The 18413-nt window shown below is 38.2% G+C and overlaps 1 protein-coding gene across 1 annotated transcript in view; it reads left to right on the forward strand.

The window, feature by feature from the left end:
* The first annotated feature begins 581 nt into the window (after positions 1-581).
* Positions 582-18413, forward strand: part of LOC137989932 (phosphatidylinositol 4,5-bisphosphate 3-kinase catalytic subunit beta isoform-like) — a 36115-nt gene continuing 18283 nt past the window's right edge. The window contains exons 1-13 of the mRNA XM_068835509.1: positions 582-1487; positions 3047-3280; positions 4132-4335; positions 6525-6749; positions 10049-10090; positions 12063-12166; positions 12559-12643; positions 13518-13639; positions 13894-13933; positions 14103-14206; positions 16251-16350; positions 17248-17304; positions 17881-17999. Of these exons, the coding sequence (XP_068691610.1) occupies positions 684-1487; positions 3047-3280; positions 4132-4335; positions 6525-6749; positions 10049-10090; positions 12063-12166; positions 12559-12643; positions 13518-13639; positions 13894-13933; positions 14103-14206; positions 16251-16350; positions 17248-17304; positions 17881-17999 (2240 nt within the window). The 5' untranslated portion in view covers positions 582-683. The remainder of the gene's footprint in view (positions 1488-3046; positions 3281-4131; positions 4336-6524; positions 6750-10048; positions 10091-12062; positions 12167-12558; positions 12644-13517; positions 13640-13893; positions 13934-14102; positions 14207-16250; positions 16351-17247; positions 17305-17880; positions 18000-18413) is intronic.

Here is an 18413-nt window from a genome sequence, read left to right on the forward strand (position 1 = left end):
GCAGTTGTGCAGGTACGAGCTATAAGAGCATCCGCGCTAATTGACTGAAACCGACGCGATTCATATGGGCAGCTGAACACCAAGGCCCATGGGGTGCGGCATGTTTTTCCTTTTTTAAGGAGTATGGTACTAGTGGGACAAAGCAAATGGAACAGGATTTTCCGATCAATCGGATTTTCCGTACAAAAGGAACTCGGAACCCCTTGAGCCATCTGTCACATAATCACTGAAACTTTGTCTTAAACGATCTGGGATATATCGATCAACCTAGTTTCCAGGGTCTCTCTTCTCTGCCTCCTAGAAGAGAGACCCTGGGAACGAGGTTGATGGATGGCTATCTTGCTGTTTTTTTGTTGTGTTTTTGTTTTTTGTTTTTGTTTTTGTTTTACATTACCATCTGTTGAGGTGGGGCATTTTGAGCAAAGCTTTTTGGCCGGGAACCGGAATTCAAACGCTTTTGATTTTCGAAAGTTTAAAATTCCCGGGGGTGCCTGGAGTGACCATAGCCCCCGCCCCCACCGAGAAAAAAAAAAAAATACTGATAAATGCCCCTAGGGCATTCTGGGATAGTAGTAAGGAAGTATACAGCGATCATAAAAGTAGCTGAAAGCAGTTGATAACAACAAAAATGTGGATTATTTTTTGCTCGATCCTCTCCTAAACATACAGAACAAGGCCTAGATATGCCACCAGGATTACGAAGAAACTTTTGGGATGACTTTGAGCCCACATCTCTGGTAGATGTCGACTGCTTTCTCCCTACTGGAGTCGTAATACAGCTTCAAGTGCGGATCGAAGCGCCGCTATCAGAGATCAAAAATCGACTATGGAGAGAAGCAAGCAATTACCCGTTGTTTAATCTGCTGACAGATACGGGAAAAGACGCTTCGAACTACGTGTTTGTTTGCGTGAATCAAAGAGGCAAACAGGAAGAACTTGTAGATGAATCTCGGCAACTGATCGACGTCCGCCCATTTCGACCTCTTTTGAAGCTCATTCACAGGAAAGGCGACAACGAAGAAAAACTGCTTAACTCGACGATCGGAAATCTGATCGGCAAAAGTTTGCATGAATTCGATCAAATGCAAAACCAGGAGGTCGACGACTTCAGGCGAAAGTATCGCAAATTTGTGGAGAACATAGCAAGTGATCGAAGGCAATTGGACTGGATCGGCCGAGCCATGTATGCGTACCCTCCGGAAGTCGAAAAAACCTCATCTCCGCCATCTCACATCGAAGAAAACTTGGCGGAAAACAGGCGATTTCTAGTGAATGTGGCCATCAAGAACAATCGAGCTTCGATAAAAGACATGCACGCATTCAATGTCCCCGCGGATGCTTATCCTGACGAGCTTTTGGTGCTAGTGTTGCAAAAGAGGGGAAAAGTTATGGGTGTTCCAGATCTCGACAAACCGGTGGATTACGTACTGAAGATTGTTGGAAGAGAGAGTTACTTGTTGGGAAATTATCCATTATTACAGTACACGGTATGTGTGTAGTTTTATAAGTCTTACTGTCTGTTCATTATTTATAAACAAGTGACTTGCAAATATTGCTTTGATCACGGTGTAATATACAATGTACGACGAATTCAGTTTAGTTTTTCAGTTCTATTTTTGTGCTTATTTCAGCAAGGCTAGTCCTAGCATACGAATTCAAGTCTTATGAAAAGTTGTTATAAAGTACCCAAAAGTGTTGTTGTTAAACATCACCTTTTTAAAAATTATTCCTGAATATTTTCGTTTTCGAGGGGAAGACTTGAAACACACCAACGTCCACTATGCATATGGGCACCACACATGTGCTATACCATGGACCACCCCTCTTTCAATCAACCCAAAAATTATATGCATGGTTACTACCATTATACTGTATTTGCTCATTCCTCCCTCACAGGTGTCTTCAACATTGGGTTGAATAATTCTTGTCTTGTTGTTTATAAAGTTAACCCTCTGCCTTTGAAGCCCACATATACAATGTAAATTTTGCTCTGTTCTAAGCAGGATAATTTTACTCCTTAATGAGGAGTCTCCTAGGTTTAAAAGGAACCTCCACTGTTACTACGGAATAAGTTTAAACTGAAGGAAATTATGCTTACAAACAAACTTGTTCGAAATTTGTTTTGAAAACAGTGTTTATATCAAGGAAAGTGAATTTTAAAATCGCTTAGTTTTCACTTACAAATTTCGCGGGCGCAGCCATCTTGAATAATGATTATTTTTGTGACATGTTTTGGTTGCCCTATTGTTCTGACACAAAGAGCTCTTATCTGATAACAATAGGGCAACCATACAATATAACACATCAGAATTATTCAAGATGACGGCCTCTGCGAAATTTGAAAACAAAAATAGGCGATTCTAAAACTTGTTTATTTCAGATACAAACACTTTCTTTGAAAAGACTTTAGACTGACTTGACTGTAACGCTTATTTGCAGTGATTTAAAGTTAATTTTTTGTTGAAGTGGAGCTTCCCTTTAACCCATTGACTCCCAGGTTCCCCATTAACAAGTAAAATCGTCTGGCGTTAGACAGAGAAGAAGATGTCAAAGGGTAAATGGGGACATTCTTTTTGAGTGAGCGATTAAAGGAGTTAGCAACACCTACTCTAATAAAAAAGTATGTCCCCTAAACTCTTTCAGTTTGCCTCTTAATAGGGCCGGCCGGTAGATTTTACTCCGTCTAACATGGGAACTCCTCCTTCAAGAAGACACTACATGTATCGTAGGCACATGTAGATGGTTTTTCGCTTTAACAGAAACCCATAAGGGTTGAAACGTGTAACGGTCCCTCGTCTGCTTGGAAACAAGCTTCTGAATATTCAACTTGCTAAGTACCATATTTGGAACAACAAGTGTGAGGGGTTTCCAAATATGGTACTTAGCACTGAAACATTCAACCAATCAGTTCGCACTGAATATTTGGAAGCTGTGAACGCGCGTTACACGTTTCAACCCTTATGGGTTTCTGGCTTTAATGATAATGGTCATTTAATTAATAAATTTTTGGAATATTAATGTAAAAGTTTTTGCCTTTGTATTTTAGTATATCCGTGCATGTATTGCCAAAGGCACAAGGCCAATGCTATCCCTTGTACTACGAGCATCTCTTCAAGTTGAAGTTGACGTAACTGGTATCAGTCCCTCAGCTCGGGGGGGTGTAGCACCACCGTTACCTCAAAAGCCGCAATCAGCAAACCTGTCATTGTGGAATATTCAAACACATGTGAGAATCAAAGTAGTTTCAGCAGCGAATGTGAATGCTGGTGACTTAATGAAGGTTTGTAGCACTCTTCTTTCAATGATAGTTTTACCCACAGGAAAAAATAACAGATTCCCATTTTTGGATATTTTAGGGTATTTTGAAGAATACCAACAAAAATCCCAAATTTGGAAGAGTGAGACAAGTCCCAGTCATGGAACTTGGTTGGGAATTCCCTGGTTGGGACTTTTCTCACTTTGCCAAATTTGGGATTTTTATTGGTATTCTTTAAAATATCCTAAAATATCCACAAATGGGAATCTGTTATTTTTTCCTGTGACCATAGGCTATAGACTTTGTGCAAAAAATACCTCTCATCATTTTATATTAGTAACTTTCAATGACGTTTTATGCATGCTCAGCAGGTTGTTAGAGTTCTGCAGCAGGGCATTTGTTTTAACACTTGAGTTATAATTTATGTTATCAGTATTTAGTTACAATTTTAAACATCATTTCGGCCCCTGAGCATGATCCATGCACGACCTCAAAGCATAGCACCACAGCCAGGTGGGATAAGCTGGGAGTCGATTTTGCTGAGGGTCGAAAACTGGAGTGCCCAGAGAAAAACCCTCAGAGTAAGATTGAGATCAACTGAAACTCATCTGACATGTGAACTTAAGATGTGATCCTGAGTCCACGGAGTTGGGAAGCATGAACCGTCACCACAGGGCGATCCTTATTCCCCAAGTTAAGTCAGAAGTTACATGTAAGAAAATTAAGGAAATTAATAATTTTCGTTTTTTGCCTTGAAAATGGTCGGTCAACTTGTGCACAGGATCAACTCTTTCATGGTAAATTAAAATACATGTACACCGGTATAATGTTTGGTAGGGCTCAAATAACAGGTTACTGTTTGTGTATCTGTTCAGGTTTGCGTGCGTGCAGGAATTTATCATGGCAGTGAAGCTTTGTGTGACATTGTAACCACAAAGCCAGAAGGTGGATCAAGTCCTTGTTGGAGTGAATATTTGGACTTTGATCTAGATGTAAATAACATTCCACGCATGGCTCGACTCTGCCTTGTTATTTACAGCATTTACGTTGACAAAAGGAGGACAAGAAATAAGAGAAGTGTAAGTGTGTAAAAGGAAGAGGGGACAGTGGATGTATAATTATCTTTGAACGGATCTTTGAGATAATTTTCCAAGCAACTTTAATAATATTTAAGAGAACAGCCAATCATGACAGTTTTGTCCTCTTATCCTCGATTTTTCGCAATGTTTTAAGGGGGAAGCTCTTAACCCTACATCCCCCCCCCCCCCTCCCCTCACTTTTAGGCATGCGCAAAAAACAAATTAGAGCCTAGGTCACTTCAGACAAACATGAGCAGAAAAAAGGGGGGAAGAGAAGGGCTCTGGAGTCCAGATTTCTCGCTGATTTCTCATCAATTTCGGTTTCCTGTTTTCAGAACAATCATTTATTTGATATATGTCTTAGAGGGGAAGTACGGTCTACAAAAAGTTCCTCTAAATTACAACAACTTTTCCCCAGGAATTCGAAAATAATTGCCTTTTTGTCCATTTCCCTGTTAAATGTGACAAGAGCACTTTGAAGTTGCCTCTTTTGTGACTTAAAGAGCACCATCTTGAATATGACGTGTTGTGGCGTAGTAGCAATAGTCTACAAACGTGTTTGACCTCACCAAATCACTTTCTCAATGTTGAGTGACTTTCTGCTCCAAGAAATTCAATTGTTAGATAGTAAACGGTCTTGTGGTTCAATAGGTAGTAGGAAAAGTAGGCCATAAATGTGACAGAAACGTAAGTCACTAATTATTTGTAGATCCTCTGATCAATCAAACTTGGCGGCAAAAATCAGCCAGAGCAAATGTAAACAAAAACCTTGAACATTCGACATAGAAATATTAGACTAGCCTACCTTCTTTTTGTTTTCACTTTCTTACTTCTGTGTGACAGCCGTCTTTGATGCTTCAGCAAACGTAATTTGTTCACTTTCACACGGGGAAGCGTTTAATCCAGAATAAGCCGTCGAAACCTTCAGATGTTGCTCAATACACATTGCAAGGCTTTTTTCACAGCAACAATTACAGCTATTTGAAGTGTTTTGAACTGCTCAAGTATGCTTTGGAGGGGGACGAAACTTGACACATGTCTAGACTTGAAAACACAAATAAAAGTTCTTAGAAACCGAAGCTTCCACAGGAAAATGAAAATTTAAAGAAAAGTTGGCCAGCAAAAGTAAAACATGGATGCATGGATTCCTCCAACCTGAAAAACTGACTGCTATATCTGCGGCCATTCGCTCCATACTGAAATCTCAGTCAAATAGTCCAAAATACCATTATAATTATTGTAGCGAGAAAATTGAATCAAGCAAGATATAGGGGACTTTCACAGTGACTGTTATCGGCATTTCCAGGCAGTAAAATAAACTTAACTTGAAATGTGGTTAAATTTTGCTAGCTTTATAGAAACTACTAAAATGATTTACTCTTGTTTTGAAGTTGTATCAGGGGTCTCGTAGAAAGCCACGGTAAACAGATTACACTTGATTTCCAGGCGTTTATTTAACATCAATGAGTGCGGGATAGCACTGCAAGCTCTCTTTTCCTTTGTAAAACTCAGAGGTACATGTAAATCTGTTGTGATGGTGGAGCCAATATTAATACAATTTGCCCTCTGGATTAAGATTCAAGTCTACAAAATATCGCTCTCCTCGCCTGTGTTTTTCTTGTTTACATCAAGTACATCTAGTCATCCGGAGAAATCCTTGACTATTCCTATGTCATAACCTTGTTTGCAAACACAAAAACAAAGATGGTGGATTTCAATTTAAAATTGCTTTTTTTTTTTTAAGCATTATTGTTGGCTATTTAAACACATTAAGCCCAAATGAGTGGTTTAGTATGACAATACAGGTAAAGAAATTTCGAATCAGAGAAACTTTCCCTTTAAAAATTGTTAACCCAAGTTCAGCTGGAGATTTGGCTATAATATGTAGCTTGGCTGGAGAACTGGAGATTGAGTCAGAAAACTGGAGACTTGGCCTCTGTACTATAGCTGTGTAGGTAATCATGATAATTACACTGTATACAGTATAGAGTAGAACCTTTGCTAGAAAATCTCAACCTTTAACCTAAACTGCATGCTGAACTAAAATTTGGTGCTTTTTGTACCCCTAATTGTGTCTTAAGGTTGTCCTTGCCTGGCTTGCATATACATGTAATTGGTTCCTTCAATAATTAACTATACATTAAGTTTTGTATGTGACCCCAATTTTAAGACTTGCTTTATCTTTTCAGGAGAGCATTCCAGTTGCCTGGGTGAACACTACCCTATTTGACTATCAAGGGAAGCTGCGGCAAGGTCCCTTGAGACTATTTGCATGGCCAGTACCCGAGACTATGGCAGATCAACTTAATCCTGTTGGTACAGTGGTGTCCAACATTGACACTGTCACCTCAGTGTCTCTCGACCTGGAGTTCCAATGCTATTCCCATGCTGTGGTGTATCCTTCATTTGATACGGTAATAACTCGGTTCCTATAGACCTTATTCATAAATGGCGGTCACATTTATAATTCTTTTGTCCACGTGCAAATTAGCCTACCAAGCCTCATTTTAGAGCAAGAATTCTTTTCAATTCACTGTAGGATATTGAGGCTTGGTAGGCTAATTTGCACTTCGACAAAAGAATTATAAATTGACCGCCATTTATGAATAAGGTCTATTAATTAAAAATATTGTTTTTGGGATAGGCTGCATGTACATGTAATTGCACACAATTTTTGTTAATCATTACTCTAGGAGTAGTGTCCTTCAATCTTCTTAGAAAAATCAAGAAGAGGAATGAGATTGTGCCTGCTGCTTTGACATTTCCCATTGAGTATGCGTTAAAAGTTCAAATGTATTCAGGTGTCTGCACAGTCACACTTGACCAGTAACCACAAAAGGAAACCAAACAGTGAAACAACTCTGGCAGACACACAACAACCAAGGAGTCGTTTCCTTAGAAACTCAAGGCTGTTCATACTTTTAATTACCATTTCATATTTCTTGCGAACTAGTTTCTGTACTGTAACTGACATACAGAGGAAATACTCATGGGAATTTAGACAGTTAAAAATTGCCACATGCCCTGTTGTAATTTTCAAAAAATATTGATGACATTTGGTGATTTACACCATGCGCAAAAAATTAAAAAAAAAACAGGTTTGACAAGTCAAAACTGGATTCACTCATCCATTTCTTTGGATGAGCCACAAATCAAAGAATGTTGAGGCAGCTGGCAGAGTCTCCTTCCTCTTCCCAATTTTTCTAGAAGAGATCAAAATTAATGAGACTCTGCTCACAGGGTATACAATAATATATGTTATGGTTTGATTTTTCCTGGTTCAATATTTTTTAAACCAGTTAAATTTTTGATTTTCCAATGTTTCACATTATCGTAATTTGAGTACTGTAAAAACCCACAGATAAGCTGCAATTTCCGTAAACTGACACATTTATGGAAAAGTATGTAAATGAACATTACACAAACCTGCGAGGGAGTACTGGTCATTGCTTTTGTAAGTTTGTTGGCTCTTAAAAGAGCAGTTGTTCATGTAAGAGTAACCTTTAATATTGCAGTACTTATAGTTGTCGCCCCTTAAAGCTTTAAACCGTCTTCATTAACAGATCCTTTAAGCTGCGGTGTATGGTCACTTTTCTCCAACAGGAAAATGAAAGCAAACCTGTTTGCAGGCGTCGACAATGGCCTGTAACTTTAACTGTAACTTTTTTTAGTAATCAATCCTCCACAAGCAAGGAAATACCGCGCTATTCTCAAGTATTCGCCTGGTAGATGGCCCACTGTTTCTTCGCGGTTTAGCACTTTAAGAGCAAGTTTGTCAAACAAGTACATTGTACATGTATGTGGAGCCTTGTGTCAACTACTGACGAACAAAATAATAAAGACCCTTTTACACTGGGCAATGTTTCATGCAGCTTATCGCTATGAGTAAGCTCTTAATACATCACACTGCTTCCAGTGTTCAGTTTTCCATTTTTGCATCCAATCTAATGCCTGGTCACTAAGCTTCGAATGTTCCGTTTGCATTCTTGTTGTAATGCAAAAATCTATGGAAAAACTGTGTTGAATAAATAAATTTCTGTCAGCAAAGACCAGAAAAAATCAATCTTATGTCAAAGTTGGTAGAAACATAAAATTATGTTCATTGTGTTAAAAAAATTGTAGGACGGTGTGACTTTGAATTTTCCGTTTCAATGTTAATAGTGAGTTTGCGTTCAATGAACAAGACTTGACTTTGGATTTCTTTTGATTTCTTTCACAAATTTTTTTCCACAATTGCAGCTGCTAAATTCAGGGTGTGGCTTATCTGGGGTTGCGGCTTATCTGCAAGTTTTTACGGTATCATTTAGGTATTAAAGACAAAGAAAAATCTAAATAGACTACACAACAGTTGTTTGCTTAGTTACCTGACCTATGAATGAAAGTGAGGCTACAGTTGAGCTTGTTGTGGTAGAAACCTCTGAGTCACTACTTCTTACATGGCATCTTACAGGATGCGGCGATGCGGATCTGCATAATTCCCTAAAATCTGCATCCTCCGCATAATTACGATGTTTTCCGCATAAAACTGAAGAAATGCCTGATATTAGTGATAAAGCAGCTGCTTACCACCCTCACAAACACAAAAGCCAAAGAGATTGACTACTTTGAAATGCTTATTTTCCTGAACATTGAAGAAAACATGCCATTTCGTTCGCAAGATAAAAGTTCGTAAGCAGTTTCCACTCATTTTTTGGGAATGAGCCTGGACTCTAGTTAAACCGTTTTCATAACATACCCTAGGCTCGAAATTTTTAAAAAAGATACAAGGTATGAAAATTTAGCTGCAAGTTATAGTAGCAAATTAAATTGCATCATTTGTAACTCTGGTAAAGTAGGGACAATCATTGCGATGATACGTATGTGTAAAAAAACACTGAAAATGGTGAATGATCGAGGGAATGGATCGTGGTTCAACCACATCACAATTCTGTTCCATATCTCCAAATTGAAGCAAAATTCATGACAAGAAACAAAATATTTTTTTATCGCTTTATTTCTTTTAGCAAAAGTTTGGGCAAAATGCCGATTACTACCCCTTTTATTTTAATGATGAATGCTGGTCGCAAATTGGCGACTCGGCCAGATATCTTAATCGCAAAGGGAAAAAGCGACTGTATTGGTCGCAATTTTGAGTCCTGATTTACCATAAGCATGTAAATACATTGGACGGGCCTAATTATTAGTTCTATAAAATAATGTTTAAATTTCTGCATAATCCGGTGTAATTTCCGCATAATCAACGCATGTTTACGCATAATATGGCCAAAAATTTCCGCATAATCTTTAATTTTTTTCCGCATCCTATCAGAAGCCCTGTTCTTATGTAAATTGCAACTAATTAGCATGAGAACAACATCATTAACCCTTTGACTCCTGGGGGTTCGCCGTTGACGAGTAAAATCGTCCAGGGCATTAGACAGTAAAATACTATGTATGGCCGGTTCAGGGTTAATACATGTAGCTGTCAGTCCATAAAATTGTATAATAACCTTCTATATGTATACTATGTGATTTTAATGAAACCTTTGACAGGTTTCTTTATTATTTTTGTACCTGTAACAATACAACTTGTATTTCATTTACAGCTGTATTGTGCATTTGCTGTTTTTGTTTCTATGAGAAGTGTTCAACATATACAACTTTTCTGTCCTCACATTAATTTTATACACTGGTTAGATTGACCTTTAACCCAGTATTTTCTCTTTTAATGTAGGTTGCTGAATTGGCTGCACAAAACATAAATGCCAATATTTTTGTGAGTACATGATTAATTTTGTTTGCAACTTTGTAGCATAAAACTGATTTTATCTGTAAGTAAGATTTAGGGTGTTACGAAAAAGACCTAAGACCCCGGGGTCTTAGTTTTCGTTGTACGAACTACAAAAACTAAGACCGGGTCTTAGTTTCGTAGTACAAAAACTAAGACCCTCGTTCTACAAAAACTACTGGTCAGGGAAGAAACGCGGGAAAACTTACCGCTAGTCAGAGATTTGGGCGCTGGATGATGTCTCCTCACATGGGTTAGTTTGAACAGACACAATGCCATGATAAGCTTGAATGTTGTGTGACAGAAAAAAAAGTAACATTTATTGGCACGGAAACTAAAGCTAGGGTCTTTCGGATAACAAGAAACTCTGACAGTGTGTTAACCCTTTGGTTATAAAAAGAGTCCATGTCTTGGTTGTAACCACTAAAAATGTGGCTCACACATTTTTTTGTCAGTAATCTTCCAGTTTCAAAACAAGTCCACAATTTAGCCGTAAGTCATGCAAACAATAAACGGATGCCTGTAGATGGTCTGTTGGGGGGTGGGGGTACATCACGCTATCCTGGTACTTTGATAAATACTTATAAGAAACATTTTCACTCATGAATTTGTGCGGTCTGGAATCCTTATGTGATATAAGGCGAGATTGCTGTCATAATTTTGTTAGGGAACAGGACTTTGGGTGTGATTCCCAATGAGTTTGCTACGCAGAAAGGCCTCTGATGAGTCCCTTGGTCAAGATGAAACGAGCTTCTTAAGAGTACCGGTAACCTCGAACAATGTATTTTCACAAGATACTGTCAACTTTATTATCAATTTTCACTCATGAATTTGTGTGGTCCAGAATCGTTATGTGATATAAGGTGAGATTGCTGTCATAATTTTGTTAGCGAACGGGACATTGGGTGTGATGCCCAACGAGTTTTCCAAGCAGAAAGGTCTCTGATGAGTCCCTTGGTCGGGATGAAATGAGCTTTGAGTAACCTCGAACAATGTATTTTCACAAGTTACTATCAACTTTATTGAAACATTGAAATCAGTGTAATACAGAAACAAAACATGCCATAATGGAAACTACATGTATGACTAATTTAATAGCTCCCTTATAAATTAGAAACTTGAAAATCCCCTGTTACTCCCTCCACCCCCATAAACAGTACCACTGTTTTTTGTTTGCATGACTTTCAGCGACATAGTGGACTTGTTTTGATACAAAGTACATGTAGTTCTTGTATCACATTTTTAGTGGTTGCAACCAAAGGGCTAACAGACTGACTTTACCCTTATTCAAAAGCTCCCATTTTTAGTTTCTGTGCAAATAAGTAAGCATCAACGAATGTTGCTGTTTTTGTTTTTCTGTCACACAACATTCAAGCGTTTCATGGCGTTGTGTCTGTTTAAATTAAACCATGTATGGAGATAATTGTACATTGTACATGTATCATAATTTATAATTATGCCAACTCTCCCAGGTTATCCAAGAGTATCTCAGATACAGAACGAATTTCCCAGTCTCCCATATGGGTCACCAAATCTCCCGGATAAAAGTGTCTTTTAATAATATGGCAGAAGATTTTTCTTGCATACAGGAGGAGCCGTTATGCTATACAGTATGCCACATGGATTCATGAGATTTAGAAATTTTACAATTCAAAGGATGAAAAGCATACCTCCCTAATAGCCCACTCTCTCAGATGTGTGGTGCAATCCGATACTGAGGGGACTTGGGCAAATTTTTTGATGGGGTGGGATGGGGGGGGGGGGGGGAGTTAATTTAGGGAGTGTCAAGTTCTAGGAGGATCCATTTTCTGGAAGAGGGGGGTGGGTTGATGATACATGTACTGTCTACACTGTGGGAAGTTTGATGCAATTAAAAAATCTCTGGATTTAAAATCTCCAGGACCGTCCCAAGCAAAAAATACTGTTAGCTGAGTGTACCTTGTCTATTTTCTCAATTTAGGGAAATGCTGAACAGTCTCAACTTGAAAAACTCAAGCAAATAGTCAACCGTGAACCTCTTGCTCCAATTTTTGAACAAGAAAAGGATCTTGTGTGGGAGCGAAGGTTTGATTTCAATATCATTTAATTAAATGGTACTAGTTTTAACCCATTCTGGTAACTCATGCAAATACTGATGAGGCTTAAGTTTTGTGAGATCTCTTGAATTTAGCAGTTTTGACTGATCAATGAAAAATACATGTAGGTTGTAGAGTGCCATGCTGGAGTAACTGTGGAAACACAGCAATGGTTATGGAGTAATTTTGTTGAGTGTGAACTTGCTTGATGCGCATTTTTAGTGATTTATGGTCACTCATGGTGTTTTGAAAGTTCTCATAATTGAAAAAGTTAACATTACTTGTGTGCACAAAATAATCACAAATTAGCATTCAGTTCATACAATTTCCTGTACATTGTTTTACAACAGGTTTATAATTACTTTATGGTTCCTATTGCAGAATTGATGTCCGTGAGCATTTCCCTCATTCTCTTGCAAAACTGCTATGTTGTGTAAAATGGAATAGTAGACAAGATGTTTCAATGGTAGGGAGAGGCTTAAACACCACAAACACTTAAATGTATATTAAGCAGCACTCGTAGATTAGCCACAACAGGCCGGTACAACAGTTGGACTGGATCAACTCAAGATCCAATGAAAAACGGTTTTTTAAGCTGTTCGATGTTTGCAAGCCCCAAGCTCAAAGATTAGGGCTAGCCAAGGGTAATTTCTCAAGGCCTCATCTTTTTTTTTTTTTTTTTCACGTCTAACCAAGGTGAGCGATCCAAATTGATCCGGCCCAACTTTTGTTCCTGCCTAGCCACAACCCTTATCAATCTTAGCTTACTTTTGAGTTTCGAAAGAAAAGTACCCTCTTACAGCTACACGTCTCATTATCAAAGTACCTGGTGTAATTTTTTTCACTTTTGCCAAAAATCATAGCATCCTTGCTCCATTTCTGCCTGTTTTTTCCAAAAAGTATCCATTCTCCATTTTGTTTACCTCTGTGAACAGAGATTCCACATGAGTTGGAATTCAGTTGTCCAAGAAAACCAAAGATCATTATTGCCTTTAAGAACTCTGAACTACATTGTAGCGAGGTTGAGGAGCTGACCCCAAAAAGAATAATGGCAACTTTGGAATCCACCACATTTTATAAAAGCAATGATCTACAACAACAGGTTTTCTGAATGACATAACCTTAAATCATTTTAGCTTCTTGCCAAAATTGTGACCCCAAACTATGTAATTCATAATAATTTATGCCCAAAGGAGACGATCTCATAGATTAGCCACACCCTTAATTTTAGGCCCAAATTCAAAATCGTGCCTTAAAGTTGCAGCTCATACAGTACTTGGGTACCAGTTTTATGGGATTTATAATGCAAAAAATTTATCATCAGCTTGTTTGGTTTTCAGATGCAAATTCTTCTTCAAACTTGGCCCAAGCTTGAGCCAGAGCAGGCCTTAGAATTACTAGATTATACTTTTGCAGACCAGGCAGTCAGAAGAATTGCTGTGGAGTGTATTGAAAAAATGAGGTAAGAGTTAATTTAAACACACACTTGATCACTAACTCGATAATTAATAATATTGTTTATTCTTCCACACTTACAGTACATGTAGATATTAGTTACCATACTGTACTTGTAAAACGAGAGAAACGCCAACCTGTCCAATGGTATGTTTTGCACATGCCCACTGTATACAAACAGTAATAATATTATTACTGCTTATTATGAGGTGTTGTTTTTGTTGTCCTCTTGGAGGATAACATGTTTGCTTTCTGTTGCAGTGACAGTGAAATTTCACAGTATCTTCTCCAACTTGTTCAGGTAATGTTAATCATCTCAACAACATTTTGCAGTGAACATGTATGAAAAAGAAAATAATGTCTAAAGAAAATAACCTTTCAACCCCTGGAGGAGTTGGTGTTACAGAATTCAATGTAAATATTATGAAACCCTCTGTTTCCTTTTTGTTCTTACACGTCCACATGTGCAGGTTTTGAAGTATGAATCCTACCTGGATTGTGACTTGGCAGAATTTTTACTCCGAAGAGCTCTCAAGAATCAGCACTTTGGCCATGCACTGTTTTGGCTTCTCAGGTAAAAATGATCATTGGTTATACAGACCTCCGTGCTTTTGTAATGTACAGTTAATGATATCGTTCTCATGCTAATTAGCTGGAATTTCCATAGGAAAAGCAGTAAGGTTTCTATCAAAACAAGGTCAACTCTAGCCTCATTCATAGGCCAGGTAATTAAGCACACAATTGTAAGATGGTCTATTCCCACTATATTCCAATTAATACAAAATTAACGTGGTGGGTGTAAATTGCATGTTGCAGGTTAGGGTTTCAGGTCATTGTTTTACCATAACTGAAACAACCCAAACCTTTACAAAAATGCTAACCTTAGGCTTAAACATCATTGCCTCCGCAGGGTTTTGGCCCAGAGGCCAAAACCCGAGGAGGCACCCTAGGATTCCCCGCCTGTATACATACAAGGATTAAGAAGATTTGTTGAAAAAGTAAGAAATGTGTCTGTAGTGGGCGAAGCATTCTCGATTTGACAAAACTAGGCGCGCACGGTTGTCTCGGGTAATATTTTAGCAAGCGCGCACGGTGGTGTTGGGTACTTGCAACCAATGAGGTCGCGTTTCGTCACCTTCCAGCTTCGCCATCTTCTAGCAGCATTTCTGAGCATTTGAAGGTCTTGTATCTACGAGTTCGCCTTTCGCCATCTTCGAGAAGCATTTTAAAGTGCGCATTTTGCACTTCAGTGATTTGTTTGAATTGAAAAGCATTCAACAGTACTGAATAAATTTGGTTTGTCAGACACAAATCAGCAACGTGGTTGACAGACTCGATCCAACAGATCACAAATATCTCAAAACAGAATGATGAATCTCAACTCAAACGTTAGAAACACTTAAAACTCAGAGTTGCATCGATATTGTCAGAAAGAGATGTAAAGTTTGCTACATCAATTTCCTTTTGAATATGTCATACTCAAACATAAACAAGTCGGTGATTACAATTCGAAGAGGGCACTTTATGAACTCTGTCTTTGTTAACCCTGGTATTTATTCATGTGCTGTTGATGCTTTTCTGGAAATCTCTACGCATTTTTTTCTTCCATGTTTATCAAATCTACTTATTAGGAATGATTTTACAGACCTGCTTTTCAATGCTTGTTCACATTATATGTCTTCGAGAGAAGACAGTTCATTATTGAGGGAATTCGCGAGCCTGTTTAGTCATACATCATAGATGTTTGTAGTTCATTTTGATTTTTCGGCTAGGGATTATAATGCCTGTTTTAGCCAGATATTTGAGAAAAGAAGATTCGGTTATCTCAATGAAGAGGAAGAGAGCCTTTTCATGACACCAAGAACATTTGATTCTTTTTGTAGCTCATGCTTGAATTTTGTGACTTTGAATAGCAGTATTCTTTTAACATTAGTTACTGCACTATGGATTAAACCATCTGGGTCTCGATAACAAGATGCCAGGTGTTATTTTTTTATCATTTTTCAAAAATGCAGCATATTTCATGCATGCAGATTGTGATAATCACCACAAAGTGTCTTCAGCTCACCTCTCTCTTAAGTTTAACATCAATTGTATCCAGAAGTTCAAGCATCAGATGACATCCCCAAACTGATCCGTAACATTTAAATTCCTTACGTTTACATAATCAGTCAAGATAAGCTGTGAACCTAACTGTAAGAAGATCCTTAATTCAAGCTCTATTACTGTATTGTTGTTAAGAACATTAATTTTCTTGATTTTCATCCAAATTTTGGTGTGCATTTTAGTTTAGCAGGTTTAAAACTCACGTCACATTTCACAGGTCACTCATTACAGGTCATTGTTTTACCTCCACTAAAGCAACCCAAAACCTTAGGCCTAACGAGGCCCGTTGAAGCCTAGATGATGAAAGTTTAGCATTAGTAAAGGTTTTGTAACGAGTGACCTGCACTTTAAACCTATCCCATTTAGTTAATTAGCATTATTTCTGGCAGGAATTCAATGGCATTCCCTGTAACTTAAGCCATTTTCAACTATCTTCCCCTCAATCCACGAATGTTGTTAAAAGCTTGGAAAGGCGTGTATGCTCGTATTAATATTGATTTTTCCTTTCTCAGAGCTGAAATGGAAAACCCTGAGGTTTCTGTTAGGTTTGGACTGATGTTAGAGGCATATTGCCGAGGGGCACCAACACATATGAAAAGTTTGCAGCGACAGGTTAGTGTGGTCTTCTACAGCGTATGGTTATCTTTGTTGTAATTTCAAGTTTCCAAGCATCAGCTTGCCCAAAAGGGCAAGCTACATGTATGAATATTTCATCTTACTAGCCCAAGTCTCTGAGGAGCAAGCAAACACCGTTACCACAATTCTCAGTTGAGTATAACATGTACACTAAGGAAGTGTGGTGACAAAGTTTCGGCATTTGAGTTCCCATGCTGTCAAGGGCAACTTGCTTTGTCTCCAAGAGTATCTTTTAGAACCTTGACGTAACGAGCGATGAAGCCCGCCAAACTCTACATTTGTACAACGGTTAAATCAAACTGGTGACCGTCCACACTTAAATGGCGTCAAAACCCGAAAGGTTACCCTTGGAAACGAAGTAAGTTTCCCTTGACAAAATGTTGCATGTAACTTTAACACTGAAACTTTGTCACCAAACTTCCCTAGTGTCGTACTCAACTGAGAATCATAGTTACTTAGGCTACAAAGTTAACAAATTTGTCGCAGTATTGTGAATGACAAGGGTGCAGAAATTATGAACGATTTCTCGATAAAGACAAGGACAGTTTGCAAGGTAATAATATTTCATTGCAATGTATGTGAAGCTAGTTATTGGCGTGGCTACCACCGGGAAAGTTGAAGACACTGACGCCTAGTCCATGGACTACCCAAATAGCAGTCCATCGGGGTAGTCCATGGACTGTGGGTCAGTGTTTTTAACTCTCCCGCTATCCACTACAGTACTAAGTACATCTGAATTAGTAATGAAAGGTCGTCAGGTACTGTAATCCCGCAAACAAGCGCTCGGATTATTTTTGGTTTTTTATTTTCATTTTGCCAGTTTCATAACAAAAAAAAATCATCGTTCTCAAATTCTGTTCTTGTTCCTTGCAGGCCCAAGCACTTAGCAAAATGAAGGCTGTCACAGAATTGCTTCAGCTTATAGACAGAGTATGTATGGCTGAATTATCCACCAATTCACGCCCCATAATAGCATTAATTTTGTTTGATTTGACATTTTTTGTCTCTGTGGTCACAAAAAGGTAACGTTATCAAAGTTACAAAAACGAGTAGCATTTAAAAAGTGCAAAGGAAAGAAGTCATCGAAATGGAGAATATTCTAAATATTCAGTCATCTCAGAAAGACAAACCATAAGTGACTCTTATTAAACCCAAAGTACATGTAAACCGAATTCTAGGTATGGTTTGTCTGGTAGCATCCCACATAATCAGTGTGTCCTGAGAACTATGGAATACTCAGGACATCTTGTTTGTGCAGTAAGAACTGGTCTTAGTTTTAGTCCAAGAATGCTGAGCACAAGGGTAATCTGTAGGGAACTATTGCCTAAGACCAATTTTCCCACATAAAATTATGATTCACTCGATTTTCCAGAAAGTTTCTGTATATTTTTTTCCCTAAGTAAGTGTATTGCAACAATTCTACCCTTGGTAGTTGACTTTGGCTTTAGATCTTCTATGCATTATTTAATGAAATTATTAATTATTTAATTATAATTGGTTTCCCAGGACAGGCGAGAGAAAGGCTTGGCAACGATGAAGGAACTGCTTCGTCAAAAGACTTATCAAGGAGCACTCTCTAAACTTAGTTCTCCTCTGGACCCCAGTTTCAAACTGCGAAATTTGAAGTAAGATTTTGTGTACTTTCCATGTACGTTAGGTAGCTAAGATTAGATGTAAGTTCATGATTTCTCTTCTAAGTTTCAGATGCAGGGCATAAACTCTTTTTAACCCTATGGGTTTTTGTTTACTCACCTCCGCGTTATTTTTCCTAATCTGTGTTCTTTGTACTGATATTTTAAATTAGTACAGTCAAGTCTCCGCTAACGGACGCTCTCGTAAGCCGACAGCTCAACTTACAGACACTTTTTTCAATTCCCCATGCATTTTACCTTCCAGTCAAACTGTGTATTTACACATTCTTGCAAGTGGACACTCGTAAACGGACGCGGACACTTTTGAAAATTAAAATTAGATTTTTCTTTTGTCTGCGTTCTCTCTTAAGCGGACACCCCACGTATAATAATTGACTCTTAAGCTTG

The sequence above is a fragment of the Montipora foliosa genome, unplaced genomic scaffold (assembly GCF_036669935.1).
Source record: "Montipora foliosa isolate CH-2021 unplaced genomic scaffold, ASM3666993v2 scaffold_481, whole genome shotgun sequence".
In the NCBI taxonomy this organism is placed as follows: Eukaryota; Metazoa; Cnidaria; class Anthozoa; order Scleractinia; family Acroporidae; genus Montipora; species Montipora foliosa.